This window comes from Tursiops truncatus, chromosome 21 (genome assembly GCF_011762595.2).
Source record: "Tursiops truncatus isolate mTurTru1 chromosome 21, mTurTru1.mat.Y, whole genome shotgun sequence".
In the NCBI taxonomy this organism is placed as follows: Eukaryota; Metazoa; Chordata; class Mammalia; order Artiodactyla; family Delphinidae; genus Tursiops; species Tursiops truncatus.
Genome location: NC_047054.1, coordinates 17,505,185 through 17,522,182, shown reverse-complemented (window position 1 = coordinate 17,522,182; position 16,998 = coordinate 17,505,185). Strand labels below are relative to the sequence as shown.

The 16,998-nt window shown below is 36.3% G+C and overlaps 1 protein-coding gene across 2 annotated transcripts in view; it reads left to right on the top strand.

Annotated features, from left to right (window-relative positions):
* The window catches only part of ZDHHC2 (zDHHC palmitoyltransferase 2), a 68,564-nt gene that overhangs the window by 40,166 nt on the left and 11,400 nt on the right, over positions 1-16,998 (top strand). For both annotated transcript variants that reach the window (XM_019921319.3, XM_019921309.3), the window contains exons 4-9: positions 103-223; positions 4,363-4,432; positions 5,170-5,202; positions 10,978-11,098; positions 13,258-13,390; positions 16,677-16,803. In XM_019921319.3, coding sequence (XP_019776878.1) covers positions 103-223; positions 4,363-4,432; positions 5,170-5,202; positions 10,978-11,098; positions 13,258-13,390; positions 16,677-16,803 — 605 coding nt within the window. The remainder of the gene's footprint in view (positions 1-102; positions 224-4,362; positions 4,433-5,169; positions 5,203-10,977; positions 11,099-13,257; positions 13,391-16,676; positions 16,804-16,998) is intronic.

The window sequence follows — 16,998 nt, the reverse complement described above, 5'->3', positions numbered from 1 at the left end:
ATATACTGTTAATATTTTATAAATACCTCTTTTTGGGTATAGTAGATAAATATGTTATCATTTCTTTGAGAACACTGATTAAAATTTAACTTTCTTCCACAGTTCCATCTCTCTTATGCAGAAAAAGAATTGCTAGAGAGAGAGCCAAGAGGAGAAGCCCACCAGGAAGTTCTTAGGCGAGCAGCCAGAGACCTTCCCATCTACACCAGGACCATGTCTGGAGGTAGAGGATAACGAGTGCTTTGGCAGGATGGGGTGTGGTGATGGTTAGAAAGCACATCTATACTTGAAACTGTCAAGCACTCATTGAAACACATTGTGCTTCAGCTTGGATTATTATTAAATCTCTCCTGTACAGTCCCATAAAACAGAATGGAAACAGGAGTAATGCTGTGGCACAGAGATCTCAACCAAGTCTGAACTGACTTGACTTCTATTCTGCCTTCCTAGCTGTGACTCAGTGAAGATGTTAGAACTGCTGAAACTTGATTTGTAGTTGCGTTCATTTTTAAAGTTTTAATTCCTATTCTTATTTAATTCAAAAGAGCAGTATCTGTTATGAACATAACATTGATAATTTTACATAAATTTAAAACTTAGTATGTAAATTATACAAAACTTAATTCGGGTATTGATAAAATTTCTTTATCTTTAAAATTTATGGTATTTTTTTTTTTTTTACAAAAGCAACTCAATAAATCTCATTTACTTGGACTAAGATTTTTAAGGTAATTTAACAGCTATCTAATTAAAGAATTGTCTTAAAAACTGACACACATGGACTGCTGGTACTTGCCCACAAAGGCTCACCCAGAAAGAAACTGTGAGTTTAGACGTATTCTGTCCCTTTCAGTGGCCACTAGCCCCATGTGGTTGTTGAGCACTTAAAACGTGGCTAGTCCAAATTGAGATGTGCTTTAAGTGTAGAACACACAACTAGTTTCCAAGACTTGGTATAAAAAAAGGACCTCGGACCTGTAAAATACCTCGTTAATATTTTTATATTATTTATATTTGTTTCTGACTCACTTTAGAGTCATAATTGAATATAACGCTAAGCTTCACACTTGATTTTTTCCTGTTGCTTTTACTGTTTCTCAATGAGCAAGTGGTCATTCCCTGATTTAATATTATGCCACTGGTTCTATCCCATAAAGAGAGCGATGTGCTTATGTATGTTTACATATATTTACTCTGCATAAGCCTAAACTAATATTGAGGAAATTTAAGCCCCCTAAAAATAAGTTACTACACAAGTTGCCGAAACTAGTTAGTGGCGGTGACAGTATCAGGTGCAAAAATCTCGTCTCCTCATTCCTAGTGAAGTGCTTTTTCTACTAGACCCCTTGCTACACCACATTAAGACCAAGGAGGGAAGTATAAGTCATACCAGGATAGAGTATTACTATTCATTAATAACAACTACCCTTTGGATTTATAAGTTATCTTCTTGTGTGGGTTATGTACTGGTAAGGCTGTCATCTCTTGTATTGTGTGCCTATCTCCTGGGATGAACTTATGTTTCTCAGTATTTGTGACAGTCTGGGACAGAATCTGAACTTCCTGATACAGTCTTTCTATTTTTAGTGCAAAAATTCTGGATGCATGCTAAAATCAATATTAACTGACTAGAGTCACTGACTCAAATTACAGAAAGTATAATAGATTATAATGCTGGTGTGATTGCTCTCCTTCTGGAACATGTGGAACGTAAAGGTAATCATGATGCAGAAAGGACGTCCAGTGAAGCAGCCACAGTACCCCCAAGGCAGGAATGTGAGCAGGGTCCTTCTTACCCCATCCCCAGCCAAGACCCTTGGGTCGTTTGGATAACTTCCTTCTTCACCCTGCGAAAGGCCGTGGACTAAAGCAACTGAAAGGCTCAGTTGATGTTCACACACTTTATACGTCTTAAGAGAACTGAAGAAAGTAGATGGCAATATAATTTGGGGTTTTCCCATTCATTCTCAATCCACAGTCCTTCCTCCAGACCTAAAAGAGAAAAATACTAGCTGCCTATATACTGACTGCTGTACACAGAGAACAAAGTCAACCATATACGGACTTGGGTGTAGGGTGTAGTGAGGCAGGTATTAAGTCTCCTCATCTCACTTGTTTGTCCTGTGCTTTCTTCTGATCCGACCATCTCCTGCTTTCTTACAGGGTTCTCCAAACTCTATTATATTATTATTTATTTTTATTTTTATTAATGAGGACTATTTGCTTTCTTAGCTCTCCCTTGCTATTGATCCTTTCCTACAAAAAAATATTTGTAGATTTTTTGACAAGGAAGGTAACCATTAGAAGTGAGGTAATTAGTTTATCATTTTGCACACAGATGTTGGTAATGTTTCCTTTTCAACATGTACCAAAAAAGTTTTAAATCACATAATAAATGAATAAATTCTCAAAAAATTCAAGCAAGACAGTTAAAATAAAATGCCCCCTCCACTGTTAAGACTTTTTAAGTGATAATTAGATGGCTCATTTAAAATTCCAGTGGGATGATTTTAGTTGAATATAATATGGCATGTGGAGTGTTTTTTTTATTATAAGACTAAGTTTCTGTTTCTGAAAGACTGTAAACAAAACCTTTTTCTACGTTGTTTTGATTTCTTGTGAGTTATTGCCCACTTTAATTTGAAAGGTTTTTTTACCCCAGTGTACTTTAGAGATAATCACCGCTTGGAGAGAATCTAGCATTGCCCACCAGAACTCACCTGGAAATTCTGTGACTTTAGACCCATGCTGTCCATTGTGGTAACCACTAGTCTTTAAGTTGTGATTACTGACAACTTAAAATGTGACCGTAAGTGTAAAACACATAACAGGTTTCAAAGACTTGGTATAAAAAAAAGTAAAATATGTCACTAATATTTTATATTAATTTTATGTTGAAATAATATTTTGGATATATTAGGTGAAATAAAATATATCATTAAGGGGCTTCCCTGGTGGCGCAGTGGTTGCGAGTCTGCCTGCCAATGCAGGGGACGCGGGTTCGTGCCCCAGTCCGGGAGGATCCCACATGCCGCGGAGCGGCTGGGCCCGTGAGCCATGGTCGCTGAGCCTGCGCGTCCGGAGCCTGTGCTCTGCAAAGGGAGAGGCCACAACAGTGAGAGGCCCATGTACCGCAAAAAAAAAAAAAAAATATATATATATATATATATATATATATATATATATATATATATATATATATATCATTAAAATTAATTTCCCCTGTTTCTTTTTACTTCTTTTAACGTAGCTCCTAGAGAATTTAAAAGTACTCATGTGGCTCACATTATATTCCTTCTGGACAACACTGCCTCACACTTTGATACTTTGCATGAGCCAGTAACACCTTAGACCTTCACTTGGGATGTACCTGTGAGGCTTCTTCATTCAGGAGATGAGCAGGCCATGCCATTCATCTCTGGAATTTCTGAAAAAGAAAGTTATAAGAGAATGATTAAGGAATTATTTCAGTATTGAAAACAACTCCATCTAGGCCTTGTTGTCTTAAAAATAAACCTCATTTTATTCTTAGTTTATAGCAACCATTTCTGTTTTTTAGAGATTATAGTATTAGCTAATATAATCTTGGTAACTGCGTGTTGCAAGTATTTTTTCCAAATTTTAAGTTCATTAGTATTGGTTTTGCTGGTCCTACTGGACTGCCCACTTAACTGATCTCCTGTAATTTTGGCAGACTGAGTGCATCCTGTCAGATGCCTGTGTACTGAAGGAGCATCTCCAGATCAGTCCTCCATAATTGTCTTTGATATCTGTGTTAGAGAAGAAAGGCTCAGGACTTCAGTCACAAGAATTAAAATTCTCTATTGGAAATACCTCTTGCAATACTCACTTCTAATCTTGTATTTCACCCAGCAGAAAAGATGTGAGTGCTTTCCCAATTCAAGCAACCAATTGAGTTTATTCACAAATTTCTACAATGTGTTTCTCAAAAAACTTCTAGAATGTGGTTGTATCCTCCCCTAGTTATCCTGGCAGGGTACTGGAAATGAATTGATTTAGTCGAGGGAGACATTCTGTTTACTTTGATAGAAATGGACATGGTTGCACCCTTTGTGAATCTTACTGTGACTGCTTTATAATTATATAGTATACTTATAGTTGAGCGTGCCTTAGAAAAATTTCCCCAAAAGATTTTCTGTTCTTGGGAAACCTCTCCAGAGAACTGAGGCTATAGGCAAGTCATTCCATTTTTGTATTTACGCAGTCGGATATGTCATTTTTACCGAATTTAAATTCATTATGCTTTTTAGAATTTAAATTTGGATAGATGATTAAAAGCTATTTAATTGTATATTCAATTCACTGTTAAATCTAAGGCTAAGTGGAACTCTTTTTTCATAGCAATCCGCTATTGTGACAGATGCCAACTTATAAAACCAGATCGCTGCCATCACTGTTCCGTCTGTGATAAGTAAGAAAACCTTTTACTTCCAAAATGTCTACATGCTGGTGGTCTTTTTATTTAATATGTTTCTTTTCTCACCGCTTTCCACATTATTTCCTTTTCTCCTTATTCATGCTTCTCAGACCTTTATTTAGGAAGTATAACCAGCATGGTCCCTTGCATTAATGTGAGTGTGGCTGAGGGCCGTGATTGGTTGCCCCTCTCCCCCCAGATTTTCGCTGATATGAATGAAGTGCATGATTTTTCACAGCTCATACTTGGCTGGTTCTAGTTAACAAGTACTTCTGTGATTCATTTCCCTCTTTATGAAGATAACTCGGTGGCTTCATGACAGTCAGATGTTATTATATACTTATACGACAAGGACAGTGCTACTTGCCTTAAGGTTGGATATTAACGGAAAAGCTTTATCCAGACTTTGTATAAATCTGTTGACATTTTGCACTTTATCTTTAGCATAAGAGTTGTATATTACATACTGCTTGTTTTTAGAAAATTGTTTTATTTGCATCTTAAAGTATGTATATTTTGAATTTAAAGTTCTACTATTGGATCGTCTAGAATTGGCCGTAGTGTGTTTATTTTAGATGAAGCCTTTGGCTACTATTCAGTTTTTAGATAAGTAAATAACTTTGCAATATTTTACTCACCACGACTCTTTTGAAATAGTATTTCCTCTGTGTAATGTATTGGGATTAAAATTTTGTGGGATGTTGAGTTTTGTATGTGTGTTTTTTTTTTAGATGTATTTTGAAGATGGATCATCATTGCCCATGGTGAGTATGGCTCTATACTTAAAGAAGTTTCTGTCCGTTATAACATAACAAGTTGAATCATAGATCTATTTAAATCTTTTTATAAATGAAATCTTGCCTTAGCTGACCTAGGAGGACCTTTCAGATTAAGTTTCTAGTATTTGTTTAGTTAGCTCAAAAGAGCCCTTATTCAGGAGAGTTTCCGTGAAATAATTTTAACACCAGTAGGTTAACAATGTAAAAGTTATTTTCTCATATTTGCTCAGAACAACTGGTTTTCTTTTTATGCACATGCATAAGCACAGAGATTCTAAAATACTTCTCAGAAATTACACCAAAATGTACACATAAATTATACACGATAGTGCACTCAAAGTTTCTAATAAAGAATGAATTCATCTAGAGCTTTAACAATCTATTTTAAATAAAACTTAACATTTAGGAGTAGAATGGGAAATATACAAATACACACATGTTTAAACAAGGGTTTCCACTTAGAATTCGTTAATATTTTTTAAAAAAAAGTCTAAATCATGAAATTAGATAACTTAATTGAGGATTGTTTGAAAGATGTATTTAACTAATGAAGGTTGATTTTTCTACCTTAAAATTCTTCATCTCAATGTGCACATCCCTGTGAAAACCACGCTAAAGTTGCCAGCCAGGTCGGATTTAGATATTAAGCATGATCATTCTAAAAGCCTTATCTTCTTTCAGGGATGGCACTAGGGAAAGGTAGACGTGCCCACAAATCTACACCAGGGGTAGGTGGAAATATACATAGTAAATGGTTATCTTAGCTGCCGGAAACAATAGAGGAATGTCGGGTTTGCAATGTTATTTATCTCTTTCCAGGGTACCCCGTACTTTTCTTCACCTAGATTTTCTGCTTTAACATGTCAAGGCTAGTTAATGCCTGTGAGAATAATGCTCCTCTCAGAGAAAGTTGTCAGTAAATAACCTCTCTTTGGAGTATTAATTTTCATTTGAGGTCATTCTTTTGCTTTCCTCATTCTTTCCTTCATTCCATTCATTCTGTTCTCTTTCTCAGCAAGTTCTTTCCCCCTGACATCTCCAATTATACGTTTTCTTAGTCCTCCTTATACTCCTCTGTTGATCCTTCCAGTAACACCTGCTGTCAGTCCCTCCCCGCCACCACTATATCCCCACCATCCACCTGTGCATTCTCTGCACCTGCGGTGGACAGTTCCCAAGCCCACCCACTGCTCCCACTTTGGGCACTGCCTTTTCTTTGCTTCTCTGCCTGAGGGCTGTCTTATGTCTGGGGGGTTTGTTCAGCTCATAATCCAGGCAATTCAGAAGTGCCAGGGCATTAATGCTTCCAGAGGCCACTCTCACCCAGTGAGGGCCTGGCCAGGAACACATGCTTTCTCGGCTTTTCTCCTCCTTTCTGGATAGCTGGGTGGTCTAGCTGTGATTGAGCAGAGTGGTAAAGAAATCAGGGGCATAGAGTTCACTCCCGTTTTCCTATCTTAAAGTAATAGCAGATAGTGGTAATAATGGAGAGCTGGAAACAGGATTAATCCCAAGCTAGTGCACACCTATAAAGCTTGCCATGCCCTTGCTATCCTCAGAAAATTACACATATAGAAATGATGATTTACTACAATAGCCGTCTTTCTGTTTGGTGTTTTTTTTTTTTTTTTTTTTTTTGTTTGCATTGGGTCTTCATTGCTGAGCGCGGGCTTCTCATTGCAGTGGCTTCTCTTGTTGCAGAGCGTGGGCTCTAGGCACGCGGGCTTCAGTAGTTGTGGCTCGTGGGCTCAGTAGTTGTGGCTCGCAGGCTCTAGAGCGCAGGCTCAGTAGTTGTGGCTCATGGGCTTAGTTGCTCTGCGGCATGTGGGATCTTCCCGGACCAGGACTCAAACCTGTGTCCCCTGCATTGGCAGGTGGATCCTTAACCACTGCGCCACCAGGGAAGTCCTGATAGCATTCTTCCTAAACCTGAAATTAATTTGGCTTTAAAAGAAACATAGCATAATTGGATAATCTTTTAAATTTTGACAGACCCTATTAAATAAGGGGAACAGATGTGACCCTAGAGTTTTTAAAAAATGGGTTCAGATTACATGTCTATACACTACCTGTTGTCACCTTCACGCTGCGTGGCAATGTGGAAGAAGTTGAATGGACTGACTGCAGTGCCTTTCAGCTTCTGTGTTGCTGCTTCTCTGCACTGTCACCTCCTGTGCTGCAGCCACTGCCCCAGCCACCATCCAGATCCGGGCACTCCCTTGCAGAAAGCAGTAGCCAGGTCGACTTGTGAAGGGTTTGGTGCTGAGGACCTAATATTCACCTGGTGCCAGCTAATGGAGCAGCCATTTTATTTATTTTAAATTTCAAATTAAAATTCTAAATGAAAAAATGTACAGATAATACACACTCGCAGTTCTAAATTCAAAAATAAAAAGGTGCAGGTGTTCTTCTTAGCCCCTCCTCCCCACCTCCTTCCACTCCTCACAGGGAACCAGTGTTGGTTGCTAAATGTCACGTGTGCTTTTCAGATATAAATCTGTATGTGTGCGCTTCCCTGGTGGCGCAGTGGTTGAGAGTCCGCCTGCCTATGCAGGGGACACGGGTTCGTGCTCCGATCCGGGAAGATCCCACATGCCGCGGAACGGCTGGGCCCGTGAGCCATGGCCGCTGAGCCTGCGCGTCCGGAGCCTGTGCTCTGCAACAGGGGAGGCCACAACAGTGGGAGGCCCGCGTACCGCAAAAAAAAAAAAAAAAAAAAAAATCTGTACGTGTGCGTGTGTTTAATATTTTTTATACACACAAGAAAATTTTTTACACATTTTTTTTTAACACAAGAGTTTGCCTTATGGACTGGGTCTCTGCCTTTTTTTCCCTTCACTTAATATATCCTGGAAATTGTTTCATATCAGCATATAAAAGATCTTCTTTACAGCCATTATGTGAATGTGTAACAGTCACTTACTAAGACCTTTATTAGTATGTTCCCAAACTGTGGGGAACCTTTTTATCCAGGTCTTGTGTATGATTTTGAAATTCAGTATCTGTCAACTTTTAGTGTTGGAAAGATCATAGAGCCATACCTCTTCTGTTCTCAGTGACTTCAGCCATGTCTGCTATGGCCAGTTAAGAGTACCCTTCAGGGTGCAGGGGATCAACCTCACACTTCTTTTTTAACTAAAGTGGAGATCCTGTAGTATTTGCCTTATTGGGTTTCCTGTCAAAGAAGTGCTTTTTCTTTTAATATAAAATTTTCATTTATCAATTAATTATATTAACAGTGTACCTTGACATGCTTGCCAGTGGTTAGGTAGCCCTAATTAAATTAAATAATTTTAGCCTCAGTTTATTGAGTGCCTGTAATGTCTAAAGATGATATATCCATATATCTGTAAAAATCTGTAATCCTTATAACAGTGACAGATATTACTAGGAATTACTTGTTTCATTTTAAAGAAGAGGAAAGTTGAGTCTCAGATAAAGAGTGGGCTTAAAGTCATATAGCAAGGTTTTTGGACTTCAGAGGCTACTTTCTTTCCATCTTTTTTTTTTTTTTTTGTATTATGTTCTTTTTCCAATTTAGACTCAGAAAGCAATTTCCCTAAAACAGAGCCAAGAGCTATTTACCCTGAATTTAAACAACATATAAGGCGTATTTACCTAGAATGTGTTTTATTTCTCCATATAAAGTCATTCAGACTCAGAAACATGCACTTCCTTTTCAAACTGAGTCTACAGAGTAGTAGGCAGTTAAAATGTCTAACCAAAAGCTGTCTGTCATGATGAGACTAAGAGGTTATTAAGAATAAATATTATTACTGTATTTCCTCAAGTTCAAAGTACCCATCAGACTCTAAAATACCTGGTCTTTATTTACTGACTTTCTCCTGTTTCCTGGCTCTGACATGGCAAATTACACCATGACCCTAAGTAGAAGTTAAAGTAAGCTAAATTACATGTTGTAAAATCTACGTTCAAAATCATTTTCCTTTCTATAAAAACGCGATTTGTCATCTAATACAAAAGCTGCTTCTTACATTCCTGCAGGAAGAGAAACAGTCTTTCCTGTCCCTTCTCATTTTCCCCTCATCCACAAAAGAGTCGTTGTCTCCATCCACATGTCCAGTCTTAACGCACCCAGCCTTTGTCTGCCCGTTCTCTCCTCTTGAAACCAACGCACGGAAGCACAGGGAATATCCTATATCCTTTTGTGACAGAATACATTTAGGTTAGGCTAGTATGGAACTGTTTGCAGTATTATTTCTTGCCATTATTTTGTTCAGATGTCGTAAGAGGCAATCTCAGTAACTGGTTTGCACTCACACTGGAATCTCTAGAACTGCAAATGTTACTGTTTTCATACAGCGTGCACCCACAGTTTTGCCTTCTTTATGCATTTGTCATACACAATACCCTTAAATTCCAAAATTACTGAATCTAATGCTGTTCCCTTTGCCTTATATTTTTTAAGGTAGAAGATGTACACATTTTCCATTTTTGTTCCAAATTTCTGTTTATTCATAAGCCCAGTGTTTGACTTTTGAATTTTTTTAATTACAAAAATTTTTTTAATTGTACGAACACTCACCATGAGCTCTGTCCTCTTAGCAAAATTTTAACTCCACAGTACAGTTTGCTAACCACAGGCACAGTGTTGTACAGCAGATCTAGAACTTGTTCATCTTGTGTAGCTGAGTAAACATTTTTCATATGAACATAGTTTAACCTTAAGAGAGAAAGAAAAATGTTTCAGTTTATTGGCAAAGTCAGTAGAGAGCAAGATTACCTTATACTAACATTAGAGTAGGAACAAAGGTGTTTGAGGAGAAGAAACACCTATGTGTTCTATGCAATGAGTTTATTATACCAATTAACAAAGTGAACCCGTGAAGATAGCAGCCAGTTCCGCTTAGGTGTTGTGTCACATACACTGTCTAGGAATTCCCTTGTCTTTATGAAAAGGGGGGAAAAGGCTTGGATAGAAAAAGTGTGACTGTAAAGTATGAGTTGTATTTGTATTTATGTTTATTGGTACAGTAGTTTGAATTCTTACCACCCCTCTTACCAAATAGAGTGATTTCAGAGTAAGGACTGAGAATTATATATCTCCATTTTCGGAATCATAACATATAGAGCTGGCTCTCAGAAAGGATCTCAGAGTGCTTGTTGGACAGATAAGGAAAATGAAATTCTTAGAGACGATAGCACTTTATCGGGGCCACATAGTTATTTAGCATCAAATGTGCACGACAACCTGGCTGTCTGGTTCCCAGTCCTGTTTCTTTTCTTAAACCTACCACTTAATATGCTTTGATAATCTGGTTGCTTCAGTGCTATACTGACGGCATGCAAGTAGTCTCTGAAGAAATTTCATCTAATTTGGGAAAACTTGAAAAATTTTTAAATTACTTAATCGTAGTTAGAAATCAAACCCAAAGGTAACACAGAGAAGAACTTAGAAAATTCCTTTTATCTGCTTGGTATTAGTAGATTTCTCACAGTATCTATGCTTAAGGCATGTGTTTATTTGTATAACTGGACAGGAAATATAGGGGTCATGATTGATTAAAGCAGTATTACATATATATCAAATTTTAAAAATCTGAACATAGAAATTCCTTTTTAGTGAAGTGGATGTTTTAATGTTTGTATGTATAAAGAAATCTTCTGAGTTATGCTTAAAGAAATGCCAATAAATTTTAAATGTTAGGAAACAAAATACTTGTATTAAGGTTGAGCATATGTAAACCTAGGATGACAATGTAAAACTCATTGAAAATGTTGTTTTTGTTTTGTTAACAGGGTGAACAATTGTGTTGGATTTTCAAATTATAAATTTTTCCTCCTTTTCTTGGCTTATTCTCTGCTGTACTGCCTTTTTATTGCTGCTACAGATTTACAGTATTTTATCAAATTTTGGACCGTAAGTCATTACCTTGGTGACTTTTTTTGGTATATTATAGATTTTCAGTAGTGAATTAATCCTGACACTAATTTTATAGAAGAGCGCTAACTTATATATATATAGTCAGTCCTCATTATTCGCAGATTCTGTGTTTGTGAATTCACGTACTTGCTAACATTTATCTGTAACCTCAGAGTCAATACTCAACGTAGCTTTTGTGGTCATTTGCAAACATGCACAGAGTAGGGAAAATGTGAGTCACCCACGTGCACATTTCTAGTTGAGATCAAACCAGAGGACCTGCTGCCTTCCTGTTGGAACTCACATACTGTAAATAAGTGTGCTTTTTCATTCTATTTAGTGCCATGTCTTTTGCATTTTTGTGCTTTTTTGTTGGTGATTTCATTGCTTAAAAGGTCTTCAAGCCTAGCGCTGAAGTGCTGTCTAGTGTTTGAGCAGAAGAAGAGACTGAGATGTGCCTGATGGAGAAAATACATGTGTTTAGTGTTTAGATAAGCTTCCTTCAGACCTGAGTTATGGTGCTGGTGGCTGTGAGTTCTGTTATTTAATATGCATTAAATAAGGTATAAATTAGGTTTTATAAGCAGAAACACACAGAACAAGGTTACGTATTGATCATTTGACAAAAATATTGTGACCAGAGGCTTACAGGACCCTAACGCTGTATCTTCCCAGGAGAAATGGTTCAGGATTCACAAATTCGGTGTTCATGGCAACTTTATAGAACAGCACCACTGCGAATAACGAGAATTGACTATATAAGAAGAATGTTTTTCTTAGTATTGAAAAAATAGAAGTATTTCTTTATGTGTAAAACTATTATTAAACTATTATACCTATAATGTCCTGAATTGTTATTAGGCATTGTATATGCTTTAGGCAGCTCATTTGTTTTCTTCACTGTATATTTTAAACATAAGCAAAATGAAGTTAGAACTATGTGTTTTAAATACCCAAAGATATTCCTTACAACACCAAACAATGGTAAAAAATAACAGTTATCCCCTGTAGGGTTGCTTTATTACATTCATTAAATTATCCTTTCTTATGGTAAGGCTTTCTGAATTGCTAGATCACTGATGTGAGATTTGAACCACATTCAATACTAAAGATTTATTGAATCCTGTTATGTGCCAGTTATATTGCTAAGTGCTAGGAATCCACAGGTGAATGAACATGGCCTAGCGTTCAAGGATACTTCCAGTGTCCAGCTGGAAGAATGATCTCTAATGAATGTCTGAGAGCCTGTGGCCTCACTGCTCCTCATTCCTGTGGATGCTTTTATTTCCATACCACAAATAAATTTGTAAAGGAACGACTGGTTTTCACTGTGTTGACTCTGCTGTCAAAAGCTATCAGTGAGATCTTGTGACCTGGGTCAATCTGACAGGTACTACAGGATATTGAAACAGAATATCAGAAGGGGACACGTCCTGGCAGCTCTGGTGCTTCACTAAGTGTCCCCAAGCCTGCCATTCTAGAGGGACTCCAGGTCTCCTTGGACATACGAACAAGGAGCAGTCTGGTTTTGCTTTGAGATGGCCTTTTTCATCCCATGGGTACTGTAAGGTTTATTCTAGACAGGTGTTATAAACTAGTGTTGATCTTTTTTGTGACGATGTTGTTTAAAGTAGCTTGAAGTATTATTGTGGATGTGTTCTGTGTGTTTGTAGTTGATGCTGTTGTTTGTAGTGATGTAAAACATCAATGAGAAGAGTAGCTAAATTGTGCCAATTAACCTTCCATTTTCTGGCATTATAATCAAACTGTTTAAGCATTTGTAAATCTGGAGTATGTTAACAAAACATTTTCAGGAAGTAAATTAAAAGCTATATTTTATAGCTTGTTTTATCTTGTTCCCTACTGATATAGTTTACACACATCATACTTTTTCTATGAATTTGGTTATACAAAAGAAAATAAATATCCCAAATTTTAATATATTTTCCATATATATATACATATATATTCATGTTCTAGTAAACATTTATTCGAACCTGAAGATGTATTTTTTCCTCAAAGTTTTAACATAAAGCCATATATCTTTCTCCATACCTAAATTTAAGAAAAATTTTATGGAAAAAAATCTTACGTATAAAAGTAGGGGAATACTTATCCCTTTGACAAAACATTTTATTTTCTTCCTTTCTTTATAGAATGGCCTACCTGATACTCAAGCCAAGTTCCATATTATGTTTTTATTCTTTGCTGCAGCTATGTTTTCTGTCAGCTTGTCTTCTCTGTTTGGCTATCATTGTTGGCTAGTCAGCAAAAATAAATCTACATTAGGTGAGTATCCAATTATTGTAGTTAACAGAACTTTAAATGCAAAACCAAACAGTCATCAGAAGTTGCCATATGATTAAATGCTAACCTGTCCTGAAGCTGTAAAATCAGTCTTGTTTCCCACATTGTCTTGTGGGACAAATACAAATTCACTCATTCCATATATTTTTTGACTGTCCATTGTGTGTAAAGCATTGTGTATATACAGTGGTTAGCAAGGGTGAAATAGTCTAGTGAGGGACACAGAAAATCAATAACCAAACATAAACGTAATTACAAAATGTGAAGTGCTTCGAAAGAAACAAACAGGATGTTCAGGTTTGAATCAAGGTCTGGGGATGGTAGAAGGGAACCTATTTAGATGGAGTGGTCAGGGAAGAGCTCACAAAAGCAAGAAGTATATTTAAACTAAGAAGTCAGAGCCAGAACATCTCAGGCAGAGAAAACAGTATGTTCAGAAGCCCTGCAGAGATGGGATACAGCAAAAGCAGTGCTTAGCAGGAAATGTATAGCTATAAATGCTTACATTAAAAAAGAAATACCTCAAATCAATAACTTTACACCTTAAGGAACTATGAAAAGAAGAGCAAAAAGTAAACCCAAAGCCAGAAGAAGGTGGGAAATAATAAGGATTAGACAGGACATTATGGAAACAGAATTCTAAAAAACAGAAGATCAATGAAATCAATAATTAGTTTATTGAAAATATCAACAAATATGACAAGCCTATAACTAGAAAGCAAAAAAGAGGACTCAAATCATGAAAATGAGAAATGAAAGTGGGAACATGACTACCAACCTTGCAGAAATAAGAAAGTTTAATTAGGTAACCTTGGGACTTCCCTGGTGATGCAGTGGTTCAGAATCTGCTTGCCAATGCAGGGGACACGGGTTCAAACCCTGGTCCAGGAAGATCCCACGTGCCGTGGAGCAACTAAGCCCGCGCACGGCAACGAAGACCCAACGCAGCCAAAAAATAAATTAAAAAAAAATTAGGTAACCTAGATGTAATGGACAAATTCCTAGAAACACAATCTACCAGTGTGACTCAAGAAGAAATAAAAACCTGAATAGACTTATAATAAGTAAGGAGATTGAATCAGTAATTTAAAATCTCCCAACAAAGAAAAGCTCAGGACCAGTTGGCTTCACTGATGAATTCTATCAAACACTTAAGAATTAACATGAATTATTCTCAAACTATGCCCAAAATTAGGAGAGAAGGAAACATTTCCTAAATCATTCTGTGAGGCCAACATTGCCCTAATACCAAAGTCAGACAAAGACATCACAAGAAAAGAAAGCTGTAGACCAATATTCCTTATGAATATAGGTGGAGAAATTCCCAATAACATATCTGCAAATCCAGCAGCACGTTAAATCCTACTTCGTCATGGTATATAACCTTTTATCCCAGGAATGCAAGGGTGGTTCAATGTATAAAAATCAATCAATGGTAATATACCACATTAATAGAATGAAGGGGAAAAAAGCACATTTTTATCTCAACTGTAACAGAAAAAGTGTTTGACAAAATACAACGCCCTTTGTTGATAAAAACACTTAAGCTGGAATGGAAGGGAACTTCTACAACCTGACAAGGACTTTATGAGAAGTTCTCAGCTAATATGATACTCAGTGGTGAAAAATAAACCTTTGCCCTAAATAAATAAACCAAGGATTCCGTCTTTCACTATTGCTGTTCAGCACTGTACTGGAAATTCTAGCCAGAGAAATTACTCAAGAAAAGTAATTAAGGCATTCAAATTGCACAGGAAGACATAAAACTATTGTTTTTGTGGATGAAATGATCTTATATATAGAAAACCGTAAAGAATCCACAGTAAAAACTATTAGAGCTAATAAAATCTGCAAAGTTGCATGATCAATATGCAAAAAAATCAGTTGTGTTTCTATATACTATCAATGAACCATCCCAAAGGAGATTATTGAAATTTCTATTACAATTTCAATGGCCTTTCATGCATAAATGGAAAAGCTAATCTTCAAATTCATATGGAATTTCAAGGGGCCCCAAATAGCAAAAACAATATCCACCAAAAAAATTTGTTAAGTTCTTCCTGTTTATAAAACTTGCAACAAATCTATAGTAATCAAAAGAGTGTGATACTGGCTATGAGATTCCATTATTATAATAGTCAGTGAAGATTAATTGTAGTATATAGTCAGTGAATGTTCATTTTTAGGATTCAGGTGAAATCTTATCCCAGCAAGTACTATTAGGGTGAAAATATTGGTATAATAATTTCTAAACAAAGTACCTTATTTCAAATTATATGTAGAACAATTAAATTATTTTTCAAACGTAAATTTTTCTACTAGCTTTTAACTTCTAGAAACGTCTAGATTTAACTTGTAACACTGAAAGAACTTCCTCTGGACAGTATGGTCCTATAATTATTAAAGCGTTTTATAAAAAGCTATATAACCTAGGTTGATAAATGTTAAAGATCTTGCAAATCACATTTTTCATAGTACCATGACTCTGCTAGTTATATTTTTCCTTTTTTAAATTATGGGCAGAAATCATTACACTTCTATGTTTATTTGCACCCCAAAACTAACATGTTAGATTTTGCATCTCGGCATTATTTAAGAAGAAAATGTAGCATCATAGACAGAACTTTGATGACCTTGTTCAAGTTCCACTTCTGTCATTTATTTTTTGTGATATTTTGAGCAAGTTGCACGGTCTCTCTGAACCTCAGCTTCCATATGCAGAGTGGGCATAACCAGCTATGATGTACGGCTCTGCATTGGACCCTGGTTTGGACAAAGAGCTTTAAAGTACATTTTTGATCAGCTAGAAAAAAAATTATGATTGGATGAGATAAAATTTTAATGAAATTGGAAAATGGAATTTATTAACTGAAAAAAGGTGGTAGAATGTATCTTTAGTCGCACTTTGGTTAAAAAAATGTACATTTGTAATTATTTTCTCTATCCATCCAGCCGTCCATTTAATAAAGATTTAGAAGATGTAAAGTTTTATTTACTTGTTTGCATTTTCTAATTTTCTGCAATGCAGATGTGCTGCTGCAAGAATAAAAGGGTTACTTAAAAACTAAAATAGATCTAATCATATTTTATGTTTGTTTTAAAAGAATAGACAATCTTCATTGCAGGGCTGTTGATAGGCACAGAAGCAGTCACAGGAGGCTAGCCATTGGTTTTCAGAGTTTCTTCATTTAATTCCGTCATTTCTAACTATAGGGGTTGCTAGATGATGTGCTCTTTACTCATGTGATTGCTCTACCATCTTTTCTAGAGGCATTTAGAAGTCCAGTATTTCGACATGGAACAGATAAGAATGGATTCAGCTTGGGTTTCAGTAAAAATATGCGACAGGTTTTTGGTGATGAGAAGAAGTACTGGTTGCTACCCATTTTTTCAAGGTACTTTATTGTGAAAATTTTCAGGGTTTAGACTGAAAATGGAAGTAATCCAACAAAAGAACTCTGTAATTCTGCATAAAAACTATTTTTTACAGTATTATTTTATGACTCACTGTTATATCAATGTGGAAATCAATTGACTCACATCTCCATAAACATACCACATTCAAGCCAATGTCTGATATACACGCTTTG